This window comes from Pempheris klunzingeri, chromosome 2, assembly GCF_042242105.1.
Source record: "Pempheris klunzingeri isolate RE-2024b chromosome 2, fPemKlu1.hap1, whole genome shotgun sequence".
NCBI classification, from domain to species: domain Eukaryota; kingdom Metazoa; phylum Chordata; class Actinopteri; order Acropomatiformes; family Pempheridae; genus Pempheris; species Pempheris klunzingeri.
This window is the reverse complement of record NC_092013.1, coordinates 20,284,225-20,311,457: the sequence shown is the minus strand read 5'-3', so window position 1 is coordinate 20,311,457 and position 27,233 is coordinate 20,284,225. Positions and strand designations below refer to the sequence as shown.

The following is a 27,233-nucleotide window of genomic DNA, read 5'->3' as shown; positions in this document are numbered from 1 at the left end:
GATGTTCTGTATTCTGTCTTTCACTGCATTCGCAGCTTATGAACATCGGGGCACGACGACCTCCACCCAGGAAGATCATCATGAACGTGTCGGTGAATGATGATGTTCAGCTGAAAAAATCAGAGAATGCTTGGAAACCTGGCATGAAGAGGGAGGGCCCTTCAGAGGATCCTGAAATCCAAAAAACACAGGTAGGGCCAAATATATGCACCGACGTACACACAAACGATGCAATGAAGAGGAGCTGAGTATTAAAAAGCATCAGATATCAAACCCAGTCTGTGTTTAATGAATCATAAAAGCCGCTTGAAGAGATTTAAGTTATTGAACATTTTAACAAAGTTAATCATCTGGTCTAATTTGTAAAAACTGGAAAACCAAAATGAGAGTTTAGTTATTATTATTCATTAAATTGTTTTTTGTAATATAAGACTGTCATGAGGAAAATGTGTATTTCATTAAAATTAGAATAGTAAATTGCACCTCTTTCAAAAACTACCAGTACTGCCTGAGGTTTGCTTTTGCTGATTGGTCTGAATATATTTTCCAAATAAAACGGTTGATTGATGCCACTGGTTATGAACTACCTTTTGTGACGGATTCCCCTCAGGAACTGTTCAGGAAGGTACGCAGCATCCTGAACAAGCTGACGCCGCAGAAGTTCAACCAGCTGATGAAGCAGGTGACGGACCTGACCATCGACACAGAAGAGAGGCTCAAAGGGGTCATTGACCTGGTCTTTGAGAAGGCTATCGACGAGCCCAGCTTCTCTGTGGCCTATGGAAACATGTGCCGCTGCCTCGCCACGGTAAGCAGATCAGCACGATGATGATCAGAATGGATGAAGTGCGTCGACTCAAGGGTAGACAAGCATGGTGATTTCAGTAGAAGAATGAGTACAATTTTCTGACTTCCACAGTCTGTGCTGTTAAAGAAGGTGTCTGCGTCCTGACTGAAACCAATCCAATTTGCCTCTCTGTGTACAGTCAACAACTTGCCAAATGTTTAAGCCGCAAACAGATCAATGGATTTAGATTCAGCTCTGCAATGATGCAATATAATGCCGTGCCTTACAACACGGGTCAATGCAATGCGATGATACGTTATGGGCATTCATCTTTTTAGATGACTTGCAAGAAGAAATCGTGACATTGTAACAGTCGGTCATGAAAAGAAGGCTGCTGTTACACAATCTGGGATTTAATTTGTTGGTAGTAAAACACCAAAATTAGTTGTCTCTTGATAATTCTTTTAGATCGGTTGCCATTCATTGAGAATGTTTGTCCGCAATGAGAAACTCTTTTAAGAAAAAAACAGAGCGATCAGGGGATCTCTCTCATCATACATCTAGTAGCATGCATTCATACAGAGGGCTTTAAGTCTAATGGACATAGAATTTTTAAAAAAGAGTATAAGTTGCAGAAAACTGCTTTAGTCTTGTGGCCTCATCTGCTGAACGCTGTTCAACATTAAAGATTTTTAAAGCTTCAGTTTGTCACTTAACTTGCCGTTGTGTTTCTTTACTATGTCTACGTTAATGTACAGCTCAAAGTGCCCATGACAGACAAACCCAACACCACAGTGAACTTTCGCAAGCTGCTGCTAAACCGCTGCCAGAAGGAGTTTGAGAAAGACAAGGTGGACGACGTGGTGTTCGAGAGGAAGCAGAAAGAGCTGGACTCTGCTGCATCGGTACGTGATCTTAGTCCAATGTGACTCCAGATTTCTTGCCATATCGAAGCATTTTTTTTAAACGGGGCAGAGAATGAGACTCTGAGGCCTGGCTCAACTCTGGCCAAGAGGTTTTGTGAATAACTTCCAGGGTAAGTATAAACGTAACTTTTCCTCTGTCCCCTCAGACGACGGAGCGTGACCGGCTTCAGGAAGAGCTGGAGGACGCCAAGGACAAGGCCCGACGACGTTCCATTGGCAACATAAAGTTCATCGGCGAGCTCTTCAAACTTAAGATGTTGACAGAGGCCATCATGCACGACTGTGTTGTCAAGCTGCTGAAGAACCACGACGAGGAGTCTCTGGAGTGCCTGTGCAGGCTGCTCACTACCATCGGCAAGGACCTCGACTTTGAGAAGGCCAAGGTGAGCTGGAGAACAACATTTATTCAGGCAGCCAGAGCAGTTCACACATTCTGGGTTTGTGTTTAAAGGAACAGTTCGACATTTTTCGGAAATACATCTATTTGAGTTAGATTTAAACATCCAAATTTGTGATCTTCATAGGTGCTGGTATGTGGATTGTGTTACCTTTGGACATCTTATTTCCTCTTGTTTCTATGTTTTGTGTGTTAGTGCAAACTTAAGCTCACTGGCTGCTGGCTTCATTTTGACTGTACAGACGTGGTACCAATCGTATCATCCAGTTCTCAGCAAGAAACCAAATAAGAGCATTCCCGAAAATGTCTTGTCCTTGAATTTGTGACAAAGTAGCTTAATGTTGGAAAGGGCCACATAACTTATTTAAAAAAAAAAATGATATCAGACTGAACACGACTGTAATTTCAATTCACACCAGGCTGTAGTGGCTCAGATGGCCTTTGAAACAAGCTGTGCAGAATACCTGATATGTGAATGAAGTTGCAGGTTTTTTTTAATTTAATGAGTGTGTTTCATGGGTCAAAAACTGCTTGTTGTCTCACACCTCAGGTGAAAAGCTTTAAATATATTCTGCAGATTAAAATGCAGTTGGTGATTTAGCAGATTTTTTTGTGCCCTGTAGGTGTTGTATGAAAAAGTTTATTATGATTTCCTTTATAAAATATCTAGAGTCATTGTGGATGTCACTTACTGCGCCATAGATACCGGCACAACCCTAAGGCTATTGCTCATAACATATTTAGAGGACTACCGGCACTCTGGTAAGACCCTGAACAGCCCTGATGTTTTGTCTCCTTCTGTTTCTTCTTCCTTCTGATTCAGTTTTTTTTCTTTAGGGATGATATCATTAATAGTTTGTCAGGAGCCCCTTGACATCAGTACAGTATGTCGGTATGCGTCTGCTAACATGCTACCAAAATATATTCCTCTGCATTGGTTGGTGACTTGGCAAATTAGGTGGTTGTGGAGGTGATTCTGATCTACAGTTGCACAATTTTGGGAGGGATAAAAGAGAAAGTTCTGCTGGGAGTCGATCCCACTCCGACTGGGCTACATTCACTTCCAGAGGCAGAGGAGAAAGTGTTTATGTAGGTTATGAGAAAACAGGAATTTCCCCACAGTGGATGCCCCGCTTTGTTCTGCCTCACTGGCTCTCCTGTAGACATCAGTGATTCCCAGTTGGACACAGCGAGAGTCCCCAGATGCCCGGGAAGACATTATCTGACCTGAAGGCTTTCTTCTCTCTCCGCTGTATGTGTGGTTCGATCTAGCTCATCTAGCTATCACCCTGCAAAAGGAGAGCCTTTTGACCAGCAGGGAAACGGCCATGAACTCAGCAAAACAATTTCATTCTGCTTTGTTTTTTTTCACTGAAGGAAACTATTAGCCAACAGAAAAGAAGTTTCTGTAAATGTGATTCTGTGGTAATAAATCACCCGTGTTGTCCTTGAGATGAGTTTTATCATGTTTAATGCTGTTGTTTTCTGAACATTGGCGCTTTAATTTCGGGCCATTACGGTGAATTGGGTCTGGTCTTTTTGGGCTGTTACAGTTTTTTTTTCTGCTGTCTCCAAAAGTGTTCCAATTTAATGTTGGGCAGTCGGGACTTGCTCCTGCTCCAAGTAATAAACTCAACAATCGGTCTGTTTAGTGAAATAATGTGGAAATTGCTGCTGCCTAGTAGACCGAATAGTGAAATGGAGAATATAACCTTCGTGTCTCAAATTAACCTTGAACTCTTTCTCTGCCTTTTTCCTCAGCCTCGGATGGATCAGTATTTCAATCAGATGGAAAAAATTGTCAAGGAGAGGAAGACGTCATCCAGGATACGGTTTATGTTACAGGACATTATAGACCTGAGACTGGTGAGTTTGTGCTTGTGATATTGGTTTGATTTGCAGTTCTGGAGGGTTCAAAGTGTTTCCCCAAGTTCAGAGTGGCTCTCCGGCTTTGTGATGAATTTTCCCTCAGAGGTTTATTTCATCCGTCTTTCTGACTCTCTGGAAAATGATATTGGATACTGGTCATACTCTGCTAAAGGATATCAACTGTTGCTCTTGTTATTGAATTTGAGCACCTTTTTTAGAAAGACCGATGGGAGAAAAACCTATGGGAGGATACACTTTACAACAGAGGCAAACGTGGACCTGAAGCACATAGAGTTTCCTAACTGTAAAATGTGATTACACATTATGCACACATTTCTGTGTTATCAAGACTAAATGGCTGTAAAACAGGTATCAGATATAGTGTAGTTCATTCCATGTATACTGCAAGTATGCGTAAAATCAGATTAGGGATGAAAACCTCCATTTTATTTAAGCTTTTGGACAATTCACAATTTTAATCAGTGTCCAGTCAGTACCTTTCTCTGCAAACATGGAAAACACTACAACATGATTGACCTCCTTGTAAGGCTGCCTCCATTATCTCAGTGCCGCCACACAGCTGTCTGTGCTTGTTGACATCAGCAGGGATTAAAGTTCACCGTTGCTACGACAGATTTCCGTCAATGGGGTTCCAGAGAGGCCGTGTACACGTTTAATAAGAAACATTCGGAGGCGATTATGTTGCCCCAATGTGAACTGAAGTAGGCTAATCAATTAATCACTTCTCATTTAACTTTAGCACACAAGCTTATCTTAGATTAACACCAAATTATGTATGTATAAACGTGACAAACTACCCGTAACCACCAAATTGTCAGTCTTAATATCCAGTGAGCAATAGAAATAGTTCAAATGCAAATGTAATTAACCAAGATCGCAATCAAAGTCAAAGTTTGCGATGAGGAAGGAGCGAGAAGCTGCGGGTCGAAAAGGAGCAACCTGTAAACTCACCACTGCGATGAACGATAATAAAGTGATTCGCCTGCAATTGGTGACAAGGAACGTTCATTCAAGCAGCAAAGAATCAGGACTCAGAATCAGTTTGCAATTAGATGCGGCTGAATGACGACCACTTGGCCTGTGAAGTCGTCCAATCCTTCGCCATTACACAAAGTAATTAACTGATAGCACACACACAATGCATAGCATAACTCAAGAGTAATGGAAAGAAAATTACACATTATTATTAAATAAGATAATAATCATATAGACTTTTAATGGGTGGCCATTAGAGTGGTACATAGGGGTTTTGTTACGTTGTGTGTAGGCTACATTTTGTGAAATTAAGATACTGCTGTGTGTGTGTGTGTGAGAGAGAGAGAGAGAGTGAGCGAGCGAGGGTGGGGCCACGTCTGACAGGTGCGTAAACCCATGGTGTCCCGTATAGTATACAGCTGACGGGCTCACAGCGTCCCAGACACCAATATTTTAATGCTTCAGAAAACATTTATCACTGTCAGGTCAATAAATAAGTGTGTGTGTGTGTGTGTGTGTGTGTGTGGATAAAGCTCAGTCTTCTTGATGAAGATGTACCTTGGGTTTACTGACAGTGATGAATCTTTTCTGAAGCATTAAATAGGCTATTGGTGTCCAGGACACTGTGCAGCCCAGGCTGAATGAGACCATGAGATATAAAGCGCAGGCTATTTGAAAGGTGAACAGACAGTTAATGAACCAAATGCAAATAATCAAGTCAGCTCCAGAAGCCAGAGTCAGAGCCGCTGCTGCTACAGCCTCTGCTTCCTCCTCCTCATCCTCCACTCCTGCAGTCAGAGCCACCTGTAGCCAGTACAACAGAAAAAGAAACCCTGAAACGGGTATCAAGCCTCAGGCATATGTTCACTGTCAAAAAGCAGAATAACAGCACTCTAGAGACTTTCTTTAAGAATTGTAATACTTGCTTTTCTCTGTTAAACAATAAGAGGATCTCTTAAAATATTGGCATTATAGTACAATAAATAAAGACATATAAACTTAAAGGTATGTAGATGGCTGATTATCTGTAAGACTAAAAACTGAGACAAGCCTTGCAAAAAGAAAAAGTATCCGTTTTATTTCATAGATTGAAAACAGAATTGAAATATAAATTTAAATTGAAAAACACTGTTCCAAAGCGTCGGCTTCCCTTAAAATCCATTCGAGTGTTGAAATAACGTGAACATTCAGCCTTTCTACAGCTTGGTGGCTGCATTAGAGAAGAGCAGCAGTGGTTATGCATGGGGCGGTGCTGTTATTTATTAGGAGATGAGGGCTAATGTGATGGCCTCCCCCGTAACTTGTTTTACAAATTGTAGATGGGGAATATGACTTGATCTGAAAAAATAATTTTCAATTACAAGATTTATTTTTTTTTGCTTGAATCCCTGCATCTGGCTTTTGCTGCCAGAGCTACCGCTAATCAAATCTACAGACTAATCGGTCCTCTCCCATGGCTTCACCCCTTAAGAGTCTAATCAATCTCGCATTGACAAACACAGCGAGTTCAGATCAGCGTGTAGAGTCATTTTACATCGCACATTTGATCTCTAGATTCACAGCTAGCCACTCTGTGACATGAACTTCTGCGGGACTGTCATGTCACAGTTTACACAACTGTCTTCACTGAGGACAGCTAGTGTTGCCAGTATCATCTATGGTACTTTCTACATTAAAATAGCCTTTTTAGTTCATGTCAATGTCAATTTCCATCTTGTAACACCTGCACACATGCTCCATGCCACAAAAATGTTTGTATTGCACACCAATGGGGTGGCAAGCTCTATGATGGCAGGTGTGGTTTATCATCTTAAACACTTAGGGTGATAAACATCCAAATGATTATACGAACATCATTTCCTATAATGAAATCAACACTACCTACATTATGACATTATTTTTTTTATTATTGGTACAGTCTTCGATGGCATTCAATTACTCTCCTCTAAATGTCCATCTTGCAGACACTTAAATTGAAATTATTTAATTAAAGAGGACATATCGTGCTTTTCCTTATGTACAATGTTTATAATGTTTTTTGACACATAATGTTACAATGCCAGATGTTCTTAATGCCCAGCTTTAGATCAGGTGCCTTAAAATGTTCTGTCTAACATTGTAATGATGATACGTGGCATTTATTACATATACAATGTCCCATGTATAGTCTGTCACTAATAGATTTTGAGCACTCTTGCACCCACATGTCTCTGCTTGTACATCAACAACACGTCATTTATGTCTACACAGTATATTTTGTCTGTTTTGCTGTTTTTATCCTTAATCTGTTGTCACAGTTTCAACTTTAATTTAAAAGCCTAACCAGGGACAGGGGCGCAATTTTTAGTTTCAGTTAGACTCCTTGCTAAACACATTACATCCAATGCATTGTTTCCCTTCATATAATTATCTGTATTGTTTAAGTTAAAAACAACAAATAATAACAATGAATAAAAGTTGGGGGCACATAAACACTTCCTGGGCTAACAACAGTGGCAGAAACAAACATAAGCACTTAGAGGTAGAGAAATAAACACGGGACAGATGATTTAGCATGACAGGTGTCATCTCAGGCTTTTCCAACAGAGAGACATCTGCATTGATTAAGCTGTGCTCCTCTGCTACAGCAACTGTTGCCTAACAGACTGTTTGAATCAATGTCACTGTCTCCTGTCAGACAGTTGTGCTGCACTCCTGTCAGATTTTAAATTAAAATTAGCAAGGATACTTAAGCCATGCAAGGATGCACTTTGTTTAAAATAAAGACCTCCGTATTCAGCAGCGTGGAATGACACAACTAATAACAAATGATGGATTGTCATGCAAGTTGAAGCTGACATACTCTGAGTCTGAAGATATTTAGGATAATCATCCCTCTGAAAATCTGATACTGAATCTGATACTACAGCTTGATTCAGCTCCGAGGTCACTGTGGTTCTCCTTTATTCTTTCAGCACAACTGGGTGTCCAGGAGAGCCGACCAGGGCCCAAAAACCATCGAGCAGATCCACAAGGAGGCGAAGATTGAAGAGCAGGAGGAGCAGAGAAAAGTGCACCAGCAGCTGCTCTCCAAGGACAGCAAGAGACGGCCAGGTCAGGCCTGCAGCCTAAATCCTCTTTACAGCTTAGAGTCACATCGGCATGGCTACAGTAACTCAGGAAGCCTGCAAGCATACAGGCAGACTTCCTGTTCCTATAGCCTGCAGAGATGCTATTGTGCCCCAACAGCAGACAGGAAGCCCCCCACTCCCCCCCATCTGCTAGCTGGCCTACAATATTTCATCGCGTATAGTAGAAACATTAATAAATGTCACTCTGTCAGCCCCTTTCACAGTAGTTTGAATTCAGTGAATGTAAAAATGTAAATACCATTTGAGCTCCTCTGAATTCATTTTAAAACTGCATTTGACCTCTGTGTGTGTGTGTGTGTGTGCGTGTGTGTGTGTGTGCGTGTGTGTGTGGCCTCATAGATCCAAGAGATCAGAGAGAGCAGCGCGTGCAGAGAGAAGAGACCTGGAACACTGTGCCCATGACGAAGAACAGCAGGACCATCGACCCCACCAAGATCCCAAAGATCTCCAAGGTGGGACATGCTGCATCTTCACACCCACAAGTTTACCTTTCAACCAATGATGCTTTCACAACTGTAGTCCAGAACCAAGCAAGTGCTAAAGTAGATGTAGTAGGACGTCGCTTTTCACTTTGATACATCAGGGGGAATACCTGCACTCACATGCCGGTACACCTGTGCGTTACCATGGCTGTTGAAGAAACTGCATATATCGTACACAGATTGCTTTGCGGGCAGCTTGCAATCATCGGATAGATTTAAAAATGAGAGCAGGGACAGTGTGTGTGCTTGGAAATGGACCGAGACAGCCCTTTTCGGTTGTTTAATCAAGTTAGGAGCCTGCATGAAATGTCCAATGTCACAGTGACCTCGGGAATGACCACTCATTAGAAACTAATCAAGGATCTATCCTCGACCAAAAAGGGCCTGAAAGGCTTTGTTGCAGCATTTTGTGTTTACTGACAGACTGTGATGAGTCCACGAGCTGCTTTGTACACTGAGTTGAATGTTGTCAGATCTGCGCTGTAATTTAGTTAAATTAGTGAGGTTGTGCTTCATGTCGGGACACGACTGTGTGCCGTTCATAAAAAGTTTTTCCATGCCAGTCACAAGCTCCTTCACCGGTGGTCCCCGTTCTTAACACAGCAGATTCCTGTTAACACAGCACCGAGAGGAATCCTGTACCTCATCATATGTACACACACACACACACACACACACACACACACACACACACACACACACACACACACACACACACACACACTGTCCCTGCTCTCATCTGATCTACATTATTATGGTTTATGTTCAATAGTATGCAGGCCCCCTGCTGGACCCTTGAGGTACTGTTTTGTGTGTGTGTGGGGGGGGGGGAGGGGAGGGGAGGGGAGGGGGGAGGGGGGAGGGGGTGGCTTCTTTTTTTTTTTCTGCAGCTCCTCCTGCTGGAGGAACTGTGCCACGTGTCCCAGTGATAGTTGTATTAGAAGAGCATTGATTTGACTAATGCATCAGACAATTCATGTGATATACATATTATACACTGTGTTATGTCTTCTTCTTGTCCTTGATTGATATGTTCAATCAAAGGGTTTAACAAATGCATTTTTGAGACCTTGAATACAAACAAACTGGTGTAAAAGATGGATAGATGTGGACCACAGACGAATATGGTGAAGAAAAAACAAGTATTTAGTAATATGCATCTATCAGAGAGTTCTTTGTCGACAGATTGTTAGGGTTCGGTAACATGTGTGTTACTATCTTCACTGATTAATGTGTTGTTTTTCTCTCTGCTGGGTGATGTGCCAACTCAGAGGGTTAAAATGACAATTGTGTACCTGCATGTTTGAGTTCAGGTCATTCATCGTGTCAAATGTTGTCCTCATTTGCTTGTTGCTGTTAGTTTTCCAACTTACGACTTAATTTATTCTTTCTGCAGCCCCAAATGGATGAGAAGATCCAGCTGGGCCCTCGGGCTCAAGTCACGTGGGTGAAGGGCAGCAGTGGAGGAGCCAAAGCCAGTGACTCAGGTCAGGAGACGCATACTGACTGAGCAAGACCACAGAGGAGTCAGCGACACAACTGTGTGATGGTCAAGACGGTAGCTGACCATCACACAGTTGTGGTGACGATATGCTCCAAACAAAATAGTAGCATGTGTTGTCTGACCACGTCTGAGGTCAAAAATGTTCGTAGCTGTTCCAAACAGCCACTTTCAAGGGCGGGGGGGCCAAAACAGGAGACTACACTCCACTCACTCGTTGAAATTGGGATAACATTTTTTCATCATCTTTCTTCATAGCGTTCCATTTGTTTGCACACATTAAAGTGGCAGACATTGTCTGAAGAATGGAGAAAAAAAAAAAGACACCTTGCTTACTTTCTGACGCCCCTACACCTGACCAGTCACTATCTGAAGTGGATGTGAATGTTGGATTTTTCTTTTCCCTCTTGAGATGTTAGTCTGTTATATACTGTGTATACAGTGACTGGAGTGAAACAACACTCTTGGGAATAATTTGATCTCAATTCCAATAATCAGCAAGCATTTCCCTTGGATTTCTTCATCACTCATGTCTATTAACTTTTCTCTCCATAACAGAACTATCGCGGACAGCTGGCCTCAATCGTTATTCGGCGCTACAGTCTACGCCTTCACCTCAGCCCTCCACTACTCCTCCACAGAACCCAGACTTTGACTCTAGGAGAACTCTGGGAAGGTAAAGGACAACACCGGGGTCATATCTAGAGCTCTCTCATCTTTGTGCTGTTGATAGTTAACCTCTGAGCTACAGTAACATCTTCCTCTCCTCCGTCCCAGCAGTCGTAGCAGCACAGGGAGGGAACGCAGCGAGAAGCCACTGATCTCCGCCCCGCCATCGTCGAGACCCGGGCCGTTTGTCAGGGGAGGCAGTTCAAAGGAGCTGCTGGAGAGTCAAACCCCCGAGGAGCCGCGAAGAGACCGGGAGCGAGAGGGGGCAGAGCCCAGGAGGCCGAGTGTCACTGAGGACAAAACGGAGCCAGAGCGCAGCAGAGTCAGGGAGCCTGGTGAGGAGCAGAGTGCTGCACAGACACTGGGCCTACATGAATATAGTAGTGAAATATACACCGTCCTTATTGGCACCACACTGATACCTGTTTTCTGTTTCTTCAAGGTACGAACAGGTTTTATGTGACATCGAAAAACTCACATTTTATCTATTTTCTAGTTTCATACAGTCTAAAATGATGTCAAATGTAAAATTAGAAGCTATTACAGTTAATCGTCCTACCACCCTGTGTATGTGTTAAAGGTGGTTTTCTCCAACCAGGAACAGCTAGAAAGTTCTTTATTTACTGTACTGAAATATTTATGTTGGAGAGCAGCTAAAAAAGTTTTAATTATTTTGTAAACCTATAAATAACTTTATGTAATATATATACTGTATGTAATTTCAGTTTATCATCAGGTCGACATTGATAACAACCTCTTTGTCTACTGTTCACACTTTTAATGGCTTCAGTAAACAATGATATCATGATCTCTTAATTTTAACCTCATTTAGTGTACTTGTATGTTGTTTATCTTTGTATTCCAACACATGTAAATCCGTTTAGGAGCAACAGCAGATTGCAATCATGTTTGTAAACACATCGGCATCACCCCGATCCCAAATATCAATGCATTGTTTTCAAATTAGCTTTGCCGATAAATCCTGATCCCAAACTGAACCTTTGACAGTAAAATCTATGATTTGAGGCAGTTGGAGTGAGTGGGTGCTTATGTTGGGGTGGTTTAGTGGAGAAGACCAGGCATGGATCCTGCTCTTAACAAAGACGGACACTGTTGTCACTGTTGTTTTTACTTTGACAGTGAAACTTGAGCCAGTGGTCCAGACCCCAGACAGACCTGCTCTGACTGAGGAGGAGATAGAGAGGAAGTCCAAGTCCATCATTGATGAGTTCCTGCACATAAATGACTACAAGGTACTGAGATTCACAAGAAAATCAATAGTTCATGTCTGGTAAGATGTAATGAAGTAAAAAGAGGTATTAAGATGAATCTCTCTGCTTAATCACTGGGCGTGGAACAATAGCTAATAGAATTCAAATGCAGCGTTTGAGTTCTCCTTCTTCACTCAGTCTTGATCATGTGTTTTCTGCAGGAGGCTGTCCAGTGTGTGGAGGAGCTCGAGTTGGGCCCTCAGCAGCACATCTTTGTGCGCGTCGGGGTGGAGTCGACTCTGGAGCGCAGTCAGATAACACGGGACCACATGGGCCAACTCTTCTTCCAGCTGGTGCAGCAGGGAGTCCTGCCCAAAGCCCAGTTTTACAAAGGGTCAGTTCACCCGCTCACTGTAGCCGGTCCGCAGCCCTCAGCCATCTGATAATTAAGAATTCAGTTTTATACATCTTTCTCTTTCTGTGTGAGTCTATTTGTCACCTATCGACACCCACAAGAGCAATAACATTTGGGGCGACACACAACACAATCATTCTCTGATATGAGTGTGAACCGGGTTCCATTTACCTGCTGCTCCGACTGAAAATGCTGACAGTCCGAAAGCCGTCTTCCTAAATTTAGCCGAGCAGTCACCTCTGACTGATGTGATGGCTTTTAGTTGTGTCCTAACCGCAACCGTGCGTTTTTCTTTTTCTCAGGTTTGCAGACACGCTGGAGCAAGCGGACGACATGGCCATCGACATTCCCCACATCTGGCTGTACCTGGCCGAGCTGCTCTGCCCTGTGCTGAGGGAAGGGGGCTTCTCTATGAGAGAGCTCTTTAGGTACTGAAGAGGCCACACCTGACCACAATACACCATTTCTGCCTAATATTTCCTTAATGGACAAAATGCTGTCCTGTGCTCTTTTCCACTATTAATTTCAGGCTGCACTTAGTGTCTCATAGTGAATCTGATCTGACCAGATCTCAATTAGCATACAAGTTATCTAAGAGTTATTTAATCCATTCCCCTGTGTGAAGGTTGAAAACAGTTGGGAAAATGTTTTCTGTCGTTTCTCTTTGTTCACAGTGAATTAAGCAAACCTTTGCTTCCTGTGGGAAGAGCTGGGATCTTAATTTCTGAAATACTGCACATACTATGCAAACAAATGGTAAGCAAGACTTTAATCTTCAATTGCTGTTTGAATTTCTTCCGCTCACATTTGTTACCTGATGTCATTATAAAGCCAGTGGAGTGTAATCTGCATTTTAGTTATATTAGTATATTTTTATTATTACATTATTAACACTGATCAAATCAGCGGAGATATTTTGCCCTTGATTTGTAGCAAAGTTTTGCTCGTTAAAACCTTTTTGCCTGGAAACCAGTCAGAAGTTAATTAGAGACATCAGAGGAGAGAGGTGTCACGCTGCCTCGTCTTGTCTTCACAGAGCCATAGGACTGTGGGTTCTTTGTGGAGGGAATCTGGCTTCTCCTGGACCGACATCCTGCCAGAGGGAGAGGACGTCCAGGCTTTCATCTCACAACAGGTTGGAAACAACCCCCCCCCCCCAAATCAAGAATTATCAATACACCCTTCCTCCATCGCTCTCCCTCCTCTCTCTGTTTTTCCACTTCGTCATCATATTGACGTCCTCTCATCCTGATACAAACAGAAACTCCAGTTCGTTCTGTCAGACGCCTCCGGCCCTGAGGCGTCTCTGTCGAAAAGGATCTTGTCTCCTGAGGAGCTGAGCCAGCAGCTGGAGAGACTCCTCCTGGAGGACATGGCCAGTGACGAGCAGATCTTTGACTGGGTAGAGGTATGAGAAGTGACACGCACATGTGCGCACACATTTCTCGGAAAAAACCACCACCCAAAATCTGCTAGCGAGTGGCAAAAATTGACAGAGGGTAGTCTGTTATTTATGGTACAACTCTTTGCTGCTCCACAATTCAGGTGACATCTTGACACTATTCCCACTCCCACCGACATACCCTGAACACACATGCTGCTTCTTTCAGTCCTTACAGCATCAGCCCTTTATACATGTAACATGGGTTTTTCGTATTCTTATTGAAGGCGTCTCCGGTTCTTTTTTAGCATACCTGCTAAGATCTGCTGAAATATGTGAAGTTGACAAACTGTGTGTTTTGTCCTCAACCTCTGTGCTCCATCTCCCAGGCAAACCTAGATGAGTCTGAGATGAGCTCGTCTCCCTTCCTGAGGGCTTTGATGACAGCTGTGTGTAAGGCAGCAGTGAAAGGTAAGCACTCCACCGCACGGCGGACAGACCCCGCTATTCTGCTATAAATGCTGATTGCAATATTTACTCTCTCCCAAACTCGGAGCGTTCACTCACTCTGCTTCCTGCTTTACCGAACAGATGATAACACCAACTGTCGAGTGGACACGGCCATCATCCAGAGGAGATTGCCTGTATTACTCAAGTACCTTAACTCAGACACTGAGCGACAGCTGCAAGCACTTTATGCACTTCAGGCGCTGATCGTCGCCCTCGATCAGCCTCCGAGTAAGTGCTGCATCATACTCCTAATGAAACCGGGACATTCATTTTTCTTTGTGTTTCTTTGTCTTCATTTCCTATCAGAGAAACTACAAGCACTTCCTACAGCATGTTTACACCAATGTTATGCAATATTATTGTAGACAATATAATTCCACCGCAAGCTGCATTTAGTAGCTGGTCCGAAGCTGCAGATCAGGTCACATGATCTTCAGCAGCAGATGAAGTTTGGACACGGTTGTCATGGTATTTTAGATGCTCAAATTCACATTTGTTTAGCTTGGAAACGACAGTTTACTTCGAATCTTATTGTGCTTTTTAACATAAACTTGATTTAGATTTGATCCTTTAAGGAGCTCCAGCAACAAATAATCCTTTTTTAAACATACTGCAGCGCAGCTCCTTATGAATGAGAATGAAATTGTAATTACAGGTAATAACGTGCAGAAGTTATATGGACGTAAAGAGTTGCAGAATTGCTTCATGGCTTTGTTTGCTGTGGTGCAGAGAAGGCACATTACAGCAACTAGCTCAGACAAGTCCATCATGTTTGTTTTAACTAACACGAAGCGAGATCTCATGTTCTTTGACGACACCCACAGCCAAGTGTCTTGTCTCAATCAAAGAAAGGTGATAAAAGAATGAAAGAAGGTGATCAGGCGTACTTCATGTGTGAGTTGCTTTGCTTTTGTTTCCGAGCAGTGTCAATCAAACGTGATCAAATCATCCCCACACAGGTCCTGATGAAGATGATGAGCTCAGTTTTTGAGTGTTAAACCTAATTATAGATTCTAATGTTAACAAACTTGTTCACAAGCCGATTGAGGAACTTAAAAGTATGCATCAATGCATTTGTTGGACTTGCAAAATACAAGCAGCAGATGCTGAAATCCCCTGACTTTTACTGAAAATATTAAAACACACAAAGAACTATAAATACTTCAGCTAAAACAACAATGACTTAAAGTGCAAAAGATAACATGAGCACATTGAAATACTGAAAATACCACAAACTAAAAAGCTGATGTAACTTTCAGTGCCTGAGGTTTTCCTGTTCAAGAGTCGAATAGCCTCAGGAAATGTGCTTCTTTGACCCTCTCAGATTTTAAATATTTCCCCGCACCTCCTCCAGAGGGCATTTCCTCAATGAGGGGAGCTGCTGGCCCCATCTTAACCTCTACGCCCCCGTGATGCCTCCACTGGAGCTTTTGAATGAATAGAAATACGGATGATTGGTGGTTTTCACTGCTGTGGGACAAAACATTATTTTTTTAAAGCCTCGTGTCACTGATGTGTCTTTGCTCTCCCTTCGTCTGTGTCTCTCGCTGCCTTGCAGACCTTCTCCGGATGTTCTTTGACTGTCTGTATGATGAGGACGTCATCTCGGAGGACGCTTTTTACAAGTGGGAGATGAGCAAAGACCCTGCCGAGCAGCATGGTAAGGGTGTGGCCCTCAAGTCTGTGACGGCCTTCTTCACCTGGCTGCGGGAGGCGGAGGAGGAGTCGGAAGATAATTGACGAGGGAGGCACCGGGGGACACGGCGTAGTAGAACTGCATCATTACAGCAGAACAAACAAACCTTCAAAATGGGTGTGTGGGCAGGACGACATGTTTACGGCTGGAATTTTTTTCTGCGGTACGGTTCTGAAACATGCCGCCATTTTGAGTTTGGATTCCAACAGCGGAAGCACTAAATACCTGTATTATACATAGAAAATATTTTTGTTTTAAATTTTAACTTACTTTTCTTTTGTTACTTTTTAAGAAGAGACTTAAAAGATACATAGGTTCTGGACTCTTTAATTTATTATTTTTTTAAGGACTGCAAATATGAAAGTTATTTAACATTTGCAGAAGCTCACTCAATGAGAACACGACAACAGAAATAACAATATAATTAATTATAATAACAAAATAATAATTGTGAAATTAAATAGCCTCCCTGGATTCCACACTGTTTGGTTTAAAACAGGGTAAAACAAAATTATTTTGGGATGAAGGGAAGGCGGAGATAAAAAAAAAAAAGGAGTTGGTGCACAGAAGCTATTAACGTTGTCCATGTATGACGTTTGAGGTCAAAGGTTATCTCGTAATAACCAGGAAGTGTGTCCCTCAGCCTTGGCTTGCTCTACGTTGATATGTACATACACCTCCATGAGAGGTAGACGTATGCATTCGAGAAGCGATGCAAGTCAGTCCACAGAACTGTCAAAACAAACGCAGACGAACAAACCGGATACATGCAACTTTAAAAAGCAAATGGCCAGGGTCGCTGAACATGAAATGCTTGTAATACTTCAGACCTACAGAGCAGATTAAAGCTTGTAAATACATTAAAGACAAAAAAGGTATTTAAAAAAAAAAAAAAATTCTGATTCTCATGATTTGTTCTTCTTTTGGTGGCTGCTGTTTGGAGTTGTGGGTTTTTCTTGGTGACTTGATGTGTTTGTGTGTGTGTGTCCTGTGTTTGGACAACAATCCTCAGAAGAAGAGCTTTAACCCGTTTGACCCGGAGGAGCAGCTGGAGTCACTGGGAGCCACTCATTCGATCTGCTGAGCCATTAAAGCACCAATAATTATGAATTAATGCACAATTAATGCCTGGGCTTTTAAATTGTTCATTGTGCATAGTGTTCATCTCTGCATGCAGAGTTCCACACAAATTCTGATCACCATTCACATGCTTGTCACGTGTTTTTTGTATTCTCCAAAAAGCTTTTCAGCCACCCACTATGGACATTGGGAACCACAGCTCTCAGAGAAATCCAGCTTCTCCAGCTTCTCAAGTGTGAAAATGTGCTGCTTTTCTGTTGCATGTCATTGTATCTTTGGGTTCGAGACTCTTCGGGACAAAATAAGAACATTTAAAAAGACGTAAATGGAAAATGTGACCGCCATATGTGACAATTTTCCCACTTACTATAGACCAATCTACTAATCTACTGATTGAGGGGGGGGGGAATCTGCAGATGAATCTAGAGTTAAAACGGTTGTTAGTTAAAGGCATAATGATGCAGCAGGGGAGTGATTAAAAGCAGACGAGGAACCAACACTGAATCTACAAAACAGGAGAGGAATTACATCTGATTATTTTATAGTCTGCTGACAGAAACACTCATGTATCACATAGTATTTTAAAGTGTTGGATGAGTGCTCATTTAGTAGGGTAGCTTTTAATTCCATGTGCCCATAGAGGATTTATCACTCTTTAGACAGCTGAAGTATGTCTCTCATTTTACTGAGCTCGTCAACTACATCTCCCATGAGTCCTTGCCATTGACGCCTAATTAAAACCTGAGCTACGGTCGTAGTTTTTGAACGCTTTGACTGTAATAATGGGTTAAACTTGGTTTAAAATGATCAAATTGTTGCGATAATGATGTCGAGTTAAAACCAGTGTCACGTTTGAGGTTTTTAGAAAGAGGAAAAAGAGGCTGAACGTGTCTCTGGCTAGCTTGTCTTCTGCTAGCCTCGGTGGGCCTCAAGCGAAGAGCGCACCGCAGGCTTCGCTGTGAGCTCCACTCACTGACGAGGTTGTTACAGATGAAGCTGTCGGCGGCCATGACAGTTGGAGTCCTTCTGGACGTACGGTGTGACGCTGCGACGTGACCAACGGTCCTAGTGGGGCGGGGCTCGTAAACAGAGAAATCTAAATAAAGGACCGTGCAGAAATTTACTTCAAAGTATCTCACTTTTCTCGACAAGTTAAAGGTAAGTTTGATTCGCACTGTGACATGTTATCTGCTAAATGTGCATTTGCACGGACGCGGCGCTGGAAACCACGCAGCCCGGTGTTTTTTTACTCAATGCATCTGAAATGAATTTTCTGCCTTGTGCGACGCCATCACGGTGTGTATAAAACCAACTGACAAAATGGCGAAATTGCCGAAAAATTCTGGGAGCTCATCTCCTGGCGCTCACGGAAAGGATCGAAATTTCCTGGCCAAGGCCGGGAGGAAAGCCAGGGAGCAGTGCAGTGGCGTGAAGGTGGTCTGTGTTTTGCTAAGTTGAAGCGCACCTTTTCTTCTGGTTGAAGAGAATGGGCCTCAATGAATGAAGTGGGTTTGGCAGCCTGGTTGGTTGTAACAACGCACGCCGACAAAAACGGGCCTCAAATCGCTGCTGTGCTAAAGAGCTTCCCTGGTGCTCAGATGCGTCTTATTTTTCCTCTTGCAGGTCAATCTCGTGTGATGCCGATTCGCCGAGCAGCAGCGACTCCGACCCAGGAGAAGGCCCCCTCCGCTGCAGCAGAGAAAGGTTAGGCCGGGGTCCATCGCCTGAAGACCCGTGAACGCAGCACCACCACTGACACAGATTTCCCTGTGGTGTCAGCACCCATTTACAGACCCACACACCCAGTTTGTAGCCTGATCCTGGAGATGGAGAAGTGTGTGAGGGCATGCACAGTTTGTGTTTACAACCCTCTGTCATAGAAACAAGTCTGTAGACCAAGAGAAATTGGTGTCAGAGCCACATACAGCGGTGTAATCTGGGTAATTAGAATTTGGGAGTATTATCTCTGTGAGGGAGAAATCATAATGTGACGGACGAGCAGGCGTATTCATTTGTTGTCAGAATACGCTGACAAACTTTTTTTAAAAAGAGGAATAAAGCTTTAAGCCCAGCTGTCGTTAAAACGTGGATTTGAACTAATCTCTATGTTATAGTCTCAGACTTTACAGAGTATAGGCTCAACTACAGAGGACATGGCCAATCGGCAGTCACAAGGCCAAATACTGCTCTACACAATGAAAACAAGACAAAACAAACTCAATCACATGCCTGGAAGAAGTAATGATCCTGTACAGCTGGAGCAGAATCACCAACTTTTAAGCGCTCTCCTATAAATCCTGGTGGCCCAGTGGTTAATGTGCATGTCGTGTCTGATTCCAGCCACAGACTTCTGTCGCATGTTTTATCCCATGTGTCCTGTCTGCCTCCTCAGAACTGTTCCTTAAACTGTAGGTCTTCACCCAAAATGGGTTACGAAGCTTTATATGCGGTTGCTAAGATCATCATCCAACGTGCATTTCTAGAATTACAAATTTCACTTTGTTTGCCATTGCAGAACAAATAAAATACACCAAAAACTGCAAAAGACAATGTTTGCCACACATTCTTTCGCTCTTAAAATTCACTGGCTTTCTCCCCTCAGAGCCGGAAGCCTCTTCAGAGGAGTCGCCCTCTGCTGACGAGGAGCAGGCTGCATCTTCGGCTGCAACAGCGGCAGCCGAGGTGGAGGAAGCCGAGACGGAGACAGAGGCCAAGGTGGCGGGGACGGGCGAGACGGAGCCCACAGAGAATGGAGAGAAGGCTGAAGGAGCTGCGGCGGAGAAGGGAGGAGAAGGCCCAGAGAAGAAAGAGTGAGTTCCACCAGAGAGCTAGTTTGCAACTCTGAACACTGCGATATTTCACTTTGATAGCACTTTTATCTGTTTATATTATCCTGACCTCTGCTGGATAACTGCAGACTGCTCCTCTCACGGCTGCAGCGTTGCATTTCCAAAAGATGTGACCTGTCACAGCCACACTTATTAGATAGATAACAGACAGATGTGTCAGTCCCTTTGTCCGCAGTCTCGGAGGAGTCCAGGAGGAGAGCGCGTTGGCGTCATGAAAGTCAAGACAATTAATTACCTGCTCAGTCCATAACAAACTGTCCGCCTCAAACAATCAGAATAATGCTAAGATGCCCGCTTAATCAGAAGTTCAAAAAAGCAAAATATGTTCTGAATTTTAGACAAAATTCTGCACTTTAGCTGTAGGTGATGTAGTGTTGACGACATTTAACCTGACTCTCCGAGTCAATAAATCCTAATTTCTCCTCCTTTCCTTCTCCCAGACCCTGACAAAACAAACCTTTAATTCTCTGCTCAGAGTACACAGGCGTAGCCATTCAGCTAGAATCAAATTACCATGGTGATCATTAAGACAGATGTTCTGAAACTTCATTTTGTCTTTCCCGTCGGTGACAAACGGATAAAGTGACAAATGCAAGGACTGCGCGGCTGGACAGTGCGCAACACACTGCTATGTTCTCCTACTAAGGTGAGGATGTGATAAAGATAAGGGTGGTAACAATCACAGTGAAATATCGCTTCCAAAGAAATGGCCCACTTCACTGAACTTGTGTCTTGCTCCTTTTGGTGACAGGCTGAAGGATGGCTACAAGTATGAGAAAGCCAAAGCCAAGAAGGTGAAAAGGACGATTCCTGCATGGGCTAGCGTCGCTGCCAGCAAAAAGGTTCCTGTCACCAACTTTGCAGGCACTCAGCACAAAGTGGATAACATCCTCATCGAAGCCATCACGGTGTGTGCACACTTGATCCATGTCCTAACACAGCCGGCCAGTCGTGGTGTGTGTGTGTGTGTGTGTGCGTTTCCTTTTTGCTTAAAGTAAACCTCTGTGATTGTCTTGTCCACTCTCTTTGCAGTCTTGTAATGACAGGTGTGGGGTTTCATACCAGTCCGTCATGAAATATATTGTGAAAACGTACCCGGGGATGGAGCTCGACAAGAAGAAGTTTCTCATCAAGAAAGCAATGAAGAAGCATTTGGAGAAGGGCACCATCAAACAGGTAAGTTTTCACGTTTCTGCCGTGCGAGGACACAACTAGGTGGTGAAAAGGAGGATCTGGGTGAAGAAACAGACATATTGGCACTCTGTAGAGTAGATGAACTCATTTTAATCCTTTTATTTACACTTTCGATGTAGCATTTTTGGTTGTGGAGAGATTAAGGAAAAAAATACACAACCTTCCAAACTCTTTACATATTCATTCTCCCCAGAGAGCCCCATGTTCGTACTCGGTCTTTAGAGTTTGGGAAATGCTTGATTTTAACAGTCGTGTTTTCAGGGTTTGGAAAAGACTTGCGTTTGAATACGGCGCTTGAAAGGTGCTTAATTTCCAACATAATCTAGTGTCTTATTTACACAATCACTCATCCTTTAATATTTGTACTGAAACGATCCCATCGTCATATGTGTTTGTGTGACAATACGCAGTGATTGCTGCGGTATAAAGGAATTCTGTAAACTTTATTTTTCTGAGTTGCATTTATAGCAAAAATGTAGATGTGATGATAAAAATCTGTACAAATCCTGCACACTGCTGCTGTCAACCTTTGGAGAAGCTATGATCGGACAATAACTGTTCAGGGGAGGGTTTAGCACATTGTCTGTCTCGCAGATGCTCATTTAAATGTGTAGGAACCCTGGAAATGTGTTGCCTTACTCTTGTTTTTGCTCTATCGCCCACAGCTGAAGGGTAAAGGCCTGTCGGGAACCTTCGCCATTGGGAAGCAGACCATCACATCTAAGGTATGTTACAGCAGAGGGAGGGAGCTACGTTCACCGTGTGTGTATTCATGTAACGCTCAGCAAGGAGGCGCGTTCAGTGTACAAACCAGAAGAGTCATGAGTTCAGCGTTAATCCTGTCCAGCTAAACTGTTTCTTACTTCCATAGGACATCTATAACTATATAGGACAGAGGTTGTGGTCAGCAGCAGAATACCTTCAGTAGGAGATCGCAGTTAAAAGAAAGAATATAAAAACAGTCACATAGTATTGTACACATTAAAAACACAATTAAAACTAATTACATTTGAACATTGGGAGATGAGAAGCTGTTGAGCCTGAAGGGAAAGGGAGGAGACATTTTTTTTTTTTTTTTTTTTTTTTTTTTAAAGAATCGATTGAGCTGCAATAAAATAAATCATATTCTCAGTCATTTATTCTATCAAAGTAGCTGAAGTCTGAACTTACAGGGTTAATATACTTAGTCCACTTGGTCCAATTTTGTTTATGAAATGCCAGTAAGGCACCATGACCTGGCACACAGTTCAATATTTCATTGATCTAATCCTCACGTTAATGACTTAGTGTCAACAGTTTCCTTTTCCCATCTTTCCCTATGAGACCTGGATGTGTTTGGTTGTAATCGTCATGTCTGTAAAATGGATGGTGTTTTAGAAAGCGGGTGAGAAGACTGAGTCTCTGGGAGATGCTCTTCCTCTCATCATCACTCGGCTCTGTGAGCCCAAAGAGGCCTCCTACAATCTGATCAAGAAATACCTGGAGCAGCACTTCCCCAGCCTCAACGTCGAGAACAGGTACAGAGCGTCACACTTGTGATTTTTTATTTTCCCCTCTTGATTCATCTATTATTCAATCTATTATTCGATGTGTCATATATCTCCAGAAAAGAACCGTCAGCTAACTTGACCAGCAGCCAAGAATCCCCCAAAACATAATTAGCTGGAATTACCGAATGTCTGAATGATTTTCTGGCTCTGGTTCGTCCTCAGGCCAGACGTCCTGAAGGCAGCGCTGGTGAGAGCAGTAGAGAAAGGACAGCTGGAGCAGATCACTGGGAAAGGAGCCAGAGGGACCTTCCAGGTAGAGCTCTTTTCTAATACTCTTATCATCACTTTTGCTTCAACACGAGTCGCACATCTGCCTTTTTAAAATAAAATATTTAACCAACTGTGGTTGTCAGAGACCTAACGCATGGAGATGCATTTTATTTGCATGTAAAAAGCAAATTCTGGCTACTATCTTTTGTCTTTAGCACCATTTTAGTTCAAGTCAGCTTACACAGCTTACTACCTTATTTAGCATTTGTCACCAAAACCTCTTGTATTAATGAAATAGGGAGCATCCACTCCGAACCACGGCTTCTAGGCCACACTAAAGTTTAAAGTGTTGATCAAACTGCTGACTCACGGCATCATTGTCATATCGTACTATTTCAATAGAATTAGATGCTGCAATAAGCAGATATGGACGGGTGATATTTCCTATAAAAATAATCACACCCAGGGGGATAGAAAAGTGTGTGTCAGGTGTCAGTAAATCGTGCGATAGACCAACTCTCTCTTTGGCAGCATTTTAAAAACCGAAAACTAGATGCCACAGATTCGGTGACGAGAACATGAACTAATATCCTAAAATGTTTCCATCCAACTGTCACAGCTGAAGCGAACTGGTAACCAGATTCTGCTGAAAGGCGGCGCCGTGGAGGACGCCATCACAGCCGCCATCACGGCCATGAACGAACCTAAAACCTGCAGCACCACCACTCTACGCAGATACCTATTAGACTCCAACAAGGATAGAAAGGAGCACCAATTAGGTAAGCGTGTGACTGTGTGGGTGCAGTTCGATCAGATAAGCAAACAGCCACACATCTGTCATCAGTTTTAATTCAAATATTGCTGAATTCTGATCGGTACAGAAATTCATGAACTCACCGTTTTCTAACTGAGCCCCACAACCTCCGAACTGACGAACAAAAATGCAGAAAATCTCTCATGTAAAAGCACCAGAACTGTTGAGACATTGGCTGAAAACAGTGTGTTTATGTTGGACCCCATCACTCCAGATTAAGACATTTGACACGAGAAAACCAATGCACACAGTCACTAACAATCCTGACAGGGGTCATGTGTGGGCACATTCACAGATACTAAGCCAATAAGTCACATTATTGAATAAAAAGGGAGCCAACAACATGAAAACTGATCAGTACTGGACTCCATTTTAACAACATGAGCTCAAGCTGCAGAGAATCAAACGGGCTTTCACACCCACGTTACTCAGAAGGTAGATGGTGAGTGTCAGGCTTAAGGGCTTCTTTTGTAATGTGTGCTTTTTTTTTTTTTTTTTTTTTTTACTTTGTATCATACAGCATGCTAACTGAGCTGTAGGTAACACGGTTTGTGCGTCCACAATGGTGCCACTAAAAGGGGAACTCTTTTCTTTAGTGGCCAATCTGAGGAGGACCCTGACAAAGTGTAAAGTACTCGGCTGGATGGAGCAGATCACCGGCCACGGCTTCACGGGGACATACCAGCTCTCCTTCCCTTTCTACCCAAGGTACATCAACTATATGCTGGGAAAAGGGTGCCATTATTTAACCGATGTCTATACTGTTTGTTTGTTTATTCTGCCGACAAAGTGAGAATATTTTTTCGGTTTTAAACCGGGCTGATCTGGTAGTAGCTTGCTTTGGAGCCAGTCCCTCAAAAGTGGGGAAGGAAAAAAGAAAATTCCCTCAGCTGTGTAGACCTCTGCTAGTTCCTTAAATCTGACACACTTGTCTTTATATGTCCTTCTCAGACCATTTCATGTTTATTTTTGTCTTCAGCCCCACCACCCTGTACCCAGACAAGTTCAAAGAGCTTCCGAAGAAAAAGCCTCCGCCAAAGCGGAGGCGGATGGCTGCATCATCTGACGAGGAGGAAGAAGAAGAAGAAGAAGAAGAGTCAGAAGAGGAAGAAGAGTCTGAGGACGAAGCCCCGTCACGTAAGAGGTGGGTGTCAAAAAATCTATACTTAGCATCATTAACACAAGTGTCTAATAATAACACTTGAATGACTGCTCTGATGAAAAGGACACCGTCTGCACACTGACTTAGATGTCTTTTATTTTCATTTGCGACCCCAGATCTATCCATCTATCTATCTATCTATCTATCTCTATTGAATCTGCACATGTATTTATTAGATTATACATTAACATACTAAACATATTTAATGGTCGACATTATCGACGGCCACCAACAAGAAGTTTTACCACAACTAAAACAAAATTTCCAAGAACTGTTTAAATCATATTTCAGTGGAGTGGTAAAGACACACAAAGGCCCTTCAGAGGAGCGCTAATGTCCACAACCACTTTTAAACACTTTGACCTGACGAAGAGCCAACTGGGATCAAAACTTTGTCTGTCTAAATAAGTGTGTGGTTTGGAGTCGGTGTGCTGACGTTTCTCTTTTCATTGCAGCCGTTTTCTAATAGCCTCTATGATTAACTCTCTATATAATTCTACTTGAGTGACCGCTTCTTGCTCAAATTCCTCGTAGGAAAGCACAGAGACCTCCACCCAAGGTTCGCCGTCCCCTGCCCGCCAAGAAATCTCGTACCCCTAGTCAGTCAAAGGCCAAAGGCAGGGGGCGCTCCCTTGTGAAGAATGCACCGGCCAAGAAGGCGGCATCTTCAGCCAAGAGTTCGGCAAGGAAACAGTCAACCTCCAAGAAGGAATCCACGCAGCCATCTAAAGCTACGCCCGTCAAGAGAGGAGCCCCGGCAAGAAAGCCCAAAACTCCAGCTGTTAAAAAGCTGAGCAAAAGGGGGTCCAAGCGACCCGTGTCCAGAGAGTCCTCCCCAGAGGAGGCCGTAGTCACAAAGGAGACGTCGAGGAGCGGGTCCAAGCGATCTAAGCCCGAAGAGTCGTCCCAAGTGGAGCCCGCAGTGAAAAAGTCAGCGACCAAAAGTGGGTCCAGACGGCCGGAGCCTGAAGAGCCTGCAGCCAAAAGGGGGGCGAAGGGCAGCAAGCAGTCCACTCGTAAGTCCAAGAGAGGGAAAAACTGAGCCCAGGAGCACCTTCCACGAACTGGGCCTCTCTGAATATGCAGCAGCCCGCCGCTTTGTTTCAGTGCTCTCTCTTTGTACCATTGTTTTCTCCCTTTTTGACAGGGCAGTAGTTTTATTTTTTATTTCTATTGTAGAATAAGAACGTTATCCTACCAGTTAAGTTCACTGTACATCGACAGTTTATGAATTTCCTTTTTAATCACCTTGTGTAGAAAAGCTCAGTTAGTGTTGCCGTTAAACAGATGTGTAACCAGCTGCCAGATCAGGAAAGCATAGCAAGATCCGACCTACTGTAACTATAGAGCCATGTAGTGACCTCCGTTTTTATATCTGTTCCCCACCCACTCTGTAGGCGTTGGAAGCACACGGTTCTGATATCAAATGAAGTGAAGCAACAGTGTTTTTGGAGGGTCGTTCTAAGTCAAAGTACGACTTTGAATGGCTACTAATGAATAATATTTTATAAAACATAGATTTTAAGGTTGTTGTCTTAAATCCTGGGATTAAATTACAATATTTTGACCATGCAGCTCTGCATCGGAATCTGAATTTGTATCTACACTTGTCCTCTTAATTATGTTATTAACAGTTACTGCTTATTCTTAATTTATAACAAAAACTTGCCCCCACAAAGGAGTACGCCTGCAGTCGACAGAGTTGAGGACTGAACAGAGATGAAACACTACGTTGGTATTCATTTCAAAACATGCTGCGTTGGGGGGGAGAAAGTGTCTCTTTTTTTTTAATTTTTTTTTTTTTATTGTGTGTGTGTGTAAACAAGCATATACATAAATTGGTTTTATTGCTTCACAGCTGTAATTCAGTACCAAACTGTAAGAAATGTGTGTTGTGAATAAGAAAAAGAGGGATAATAACTCATACATACCCTGCATGTCTGTATTCCTTGTGTTGTTACGCTTTTTTTCCAAGTCATTAATAAAATGGCTATATTTGTAAGCTCTTGCTGTTTTTTTAATTATTTAGTTTATGTGGAGATTAAGAAGATGTGATAACGGCACAAAGTTAGAAGTTAGCACAAACACAGAGAAGTAGTTGGTGTTTTATCAAACCTGATCATTATCAGTCATAAATCATTAGTTTAAAGCCAATCACTCATCAATCAAACACGCAGATGTGTTCGGTGTGTCCTGATGTTTGCTCAGATTTAACATGTTCAGTCTGTTTGTCCATAGCCACAGAGCAGTAAGCTCACTGGACTGTCTGTGTGTCTGCTGGTGTCCCTGTAATTAATGTTTTATCTTCTAAGAAGTGGAGCCTTTTCCACCAGGCTGCAATCCTGCTCTGGTGTGACTGGAGAGAAGATTACAGATTAAAGTCAGATCTGTCTTCATTATCGA

At 42.9% G+C, this 27,233-nt stretch overlaps 2 protein-coding genes across 9 annotated transcripts in view; both read left to right on the top strand.

The window, feature by feature from the left end:
* Nucleotides 1–16,681, top strand: part of eif4g3a (eukaryotic translation initiation factor 4 gamma, 3a) — a 48,281-nt gene extending 31,600 nt beyond the window's left edge. For 4 of the 6 annotated variants that reach the window (XM_070838066.1, XM_070838058.1, XM_070838050.1 and 1 more), the window contains 19 exons: nt 36–191; nt 611–808; nt 1,546–1,692; nt 1,860–2,096; nt 3,872–3,976; nt 7,930–8,068; nt 8,446–8,558; nt 9,985–10,075; nt 10,648–10,765; nt 10,867–11,093; nt 11,899–12,011; nt 12,191–12,363; nt 12,687–12,812; nt 13,059–13,140; nt 13,421–13,519; nt 13,646–13,792; nt 14,155–14,236; nt 14,357–14,503; nt 15,834–16,681. In XM_070838066.1, coding sequence (XP_070694167.1) covers nt 36–191; nt 611–808; nt 1,546–1,692; nt 1,860–2,096; nt 3,872–3,976; nt 7,930–8,068; nt 8,446–8,558; nt 9,985–10,075; nt 10,648–10,765; nt 10,867–11,093; nt 11,899–12,011; nt 12,191–12,363; nt 12,687–12,812; nt 13,059–13,140; nt 13,421–13,519; nt 13,646–13,792; nt 14,155–14,236; nt 14,357–14,503; nt 15,834–16,015 — 2,682 coding nt within the window. In that variant the 3' untranslated portion in view covers nt 16,016–16,681. The remainder of the gene's footprint in view (nt 1–35; nt 192–610; nt 809–1,545; nt 1,693–1,859; nt 2,097–3,871; nt 3,977–7,929; nt 8,069–8,445; nt 8,559–9,984; nt 10,076–10,647; nt 10,766–10,866; nt 11,094–11,898; nt 12,012–12,190; nt 12,364–12,686; nt 12,813–13,058; nt 13,141–13,420; nt 13,520–13,645; nt 13,793–14,154; nt 14,237–14,356; nt 14,504–15,833) is intronic. The other 2 variants (XM_070838074.1, XM_070838040.1) reach the window with 1 other exon arrangement.
* A 1,442-nt stretch (nt 16,682–18,123) lies between these two features.
* On the top strand, nt 18,124–26,800 carry hp1bp3 (heterochromatin protein 1, binding protein 3). 3 transcript variants are annotated; one of them, XM_070850131.1, is made up of 13 exons: nt 18,124–18,209; nt 18,675–18,755; nt 19,654–19,861; nt 20,484–20,546; nt 20,652–20,808; nt 20,933–21,076; nt 21,760–21,819; nt 22,472–22,611; nt 22,807–22,897; nt 23,474–23,633; nt 24,265–24,376; nt 24,648–24,812; nt 25,365–26,800. In XM_070850131.1, exons 2-13 carry the CDS (start codon nt 18,689–18,691, stop codon nt 25,870–25,872), a joined length of 1,875 nt encoding a protein of 624 aa, XP_070706232.1. In that variant the 5' UTR covers nt 18,124–18,209; nt 18,675–18,688; the 3' UTR covers nt 25,873–26,800. The 3 variants fall into 3 exon arrangements, with proteins under 3 accessions (XP_070706232.1, XP_070706251.1, XP_070706243.1); XM_070850142.1 differs by lacking the exon at nt 18,124–18,209 and adding an exon at nt 18,391–18,556; XM_070850150.1 differs by lacking the exon at nt 20,484–20,546.
* The last annotated feature ends 433 nt before the right edge of the window (nt 26,801–27,233 follow it).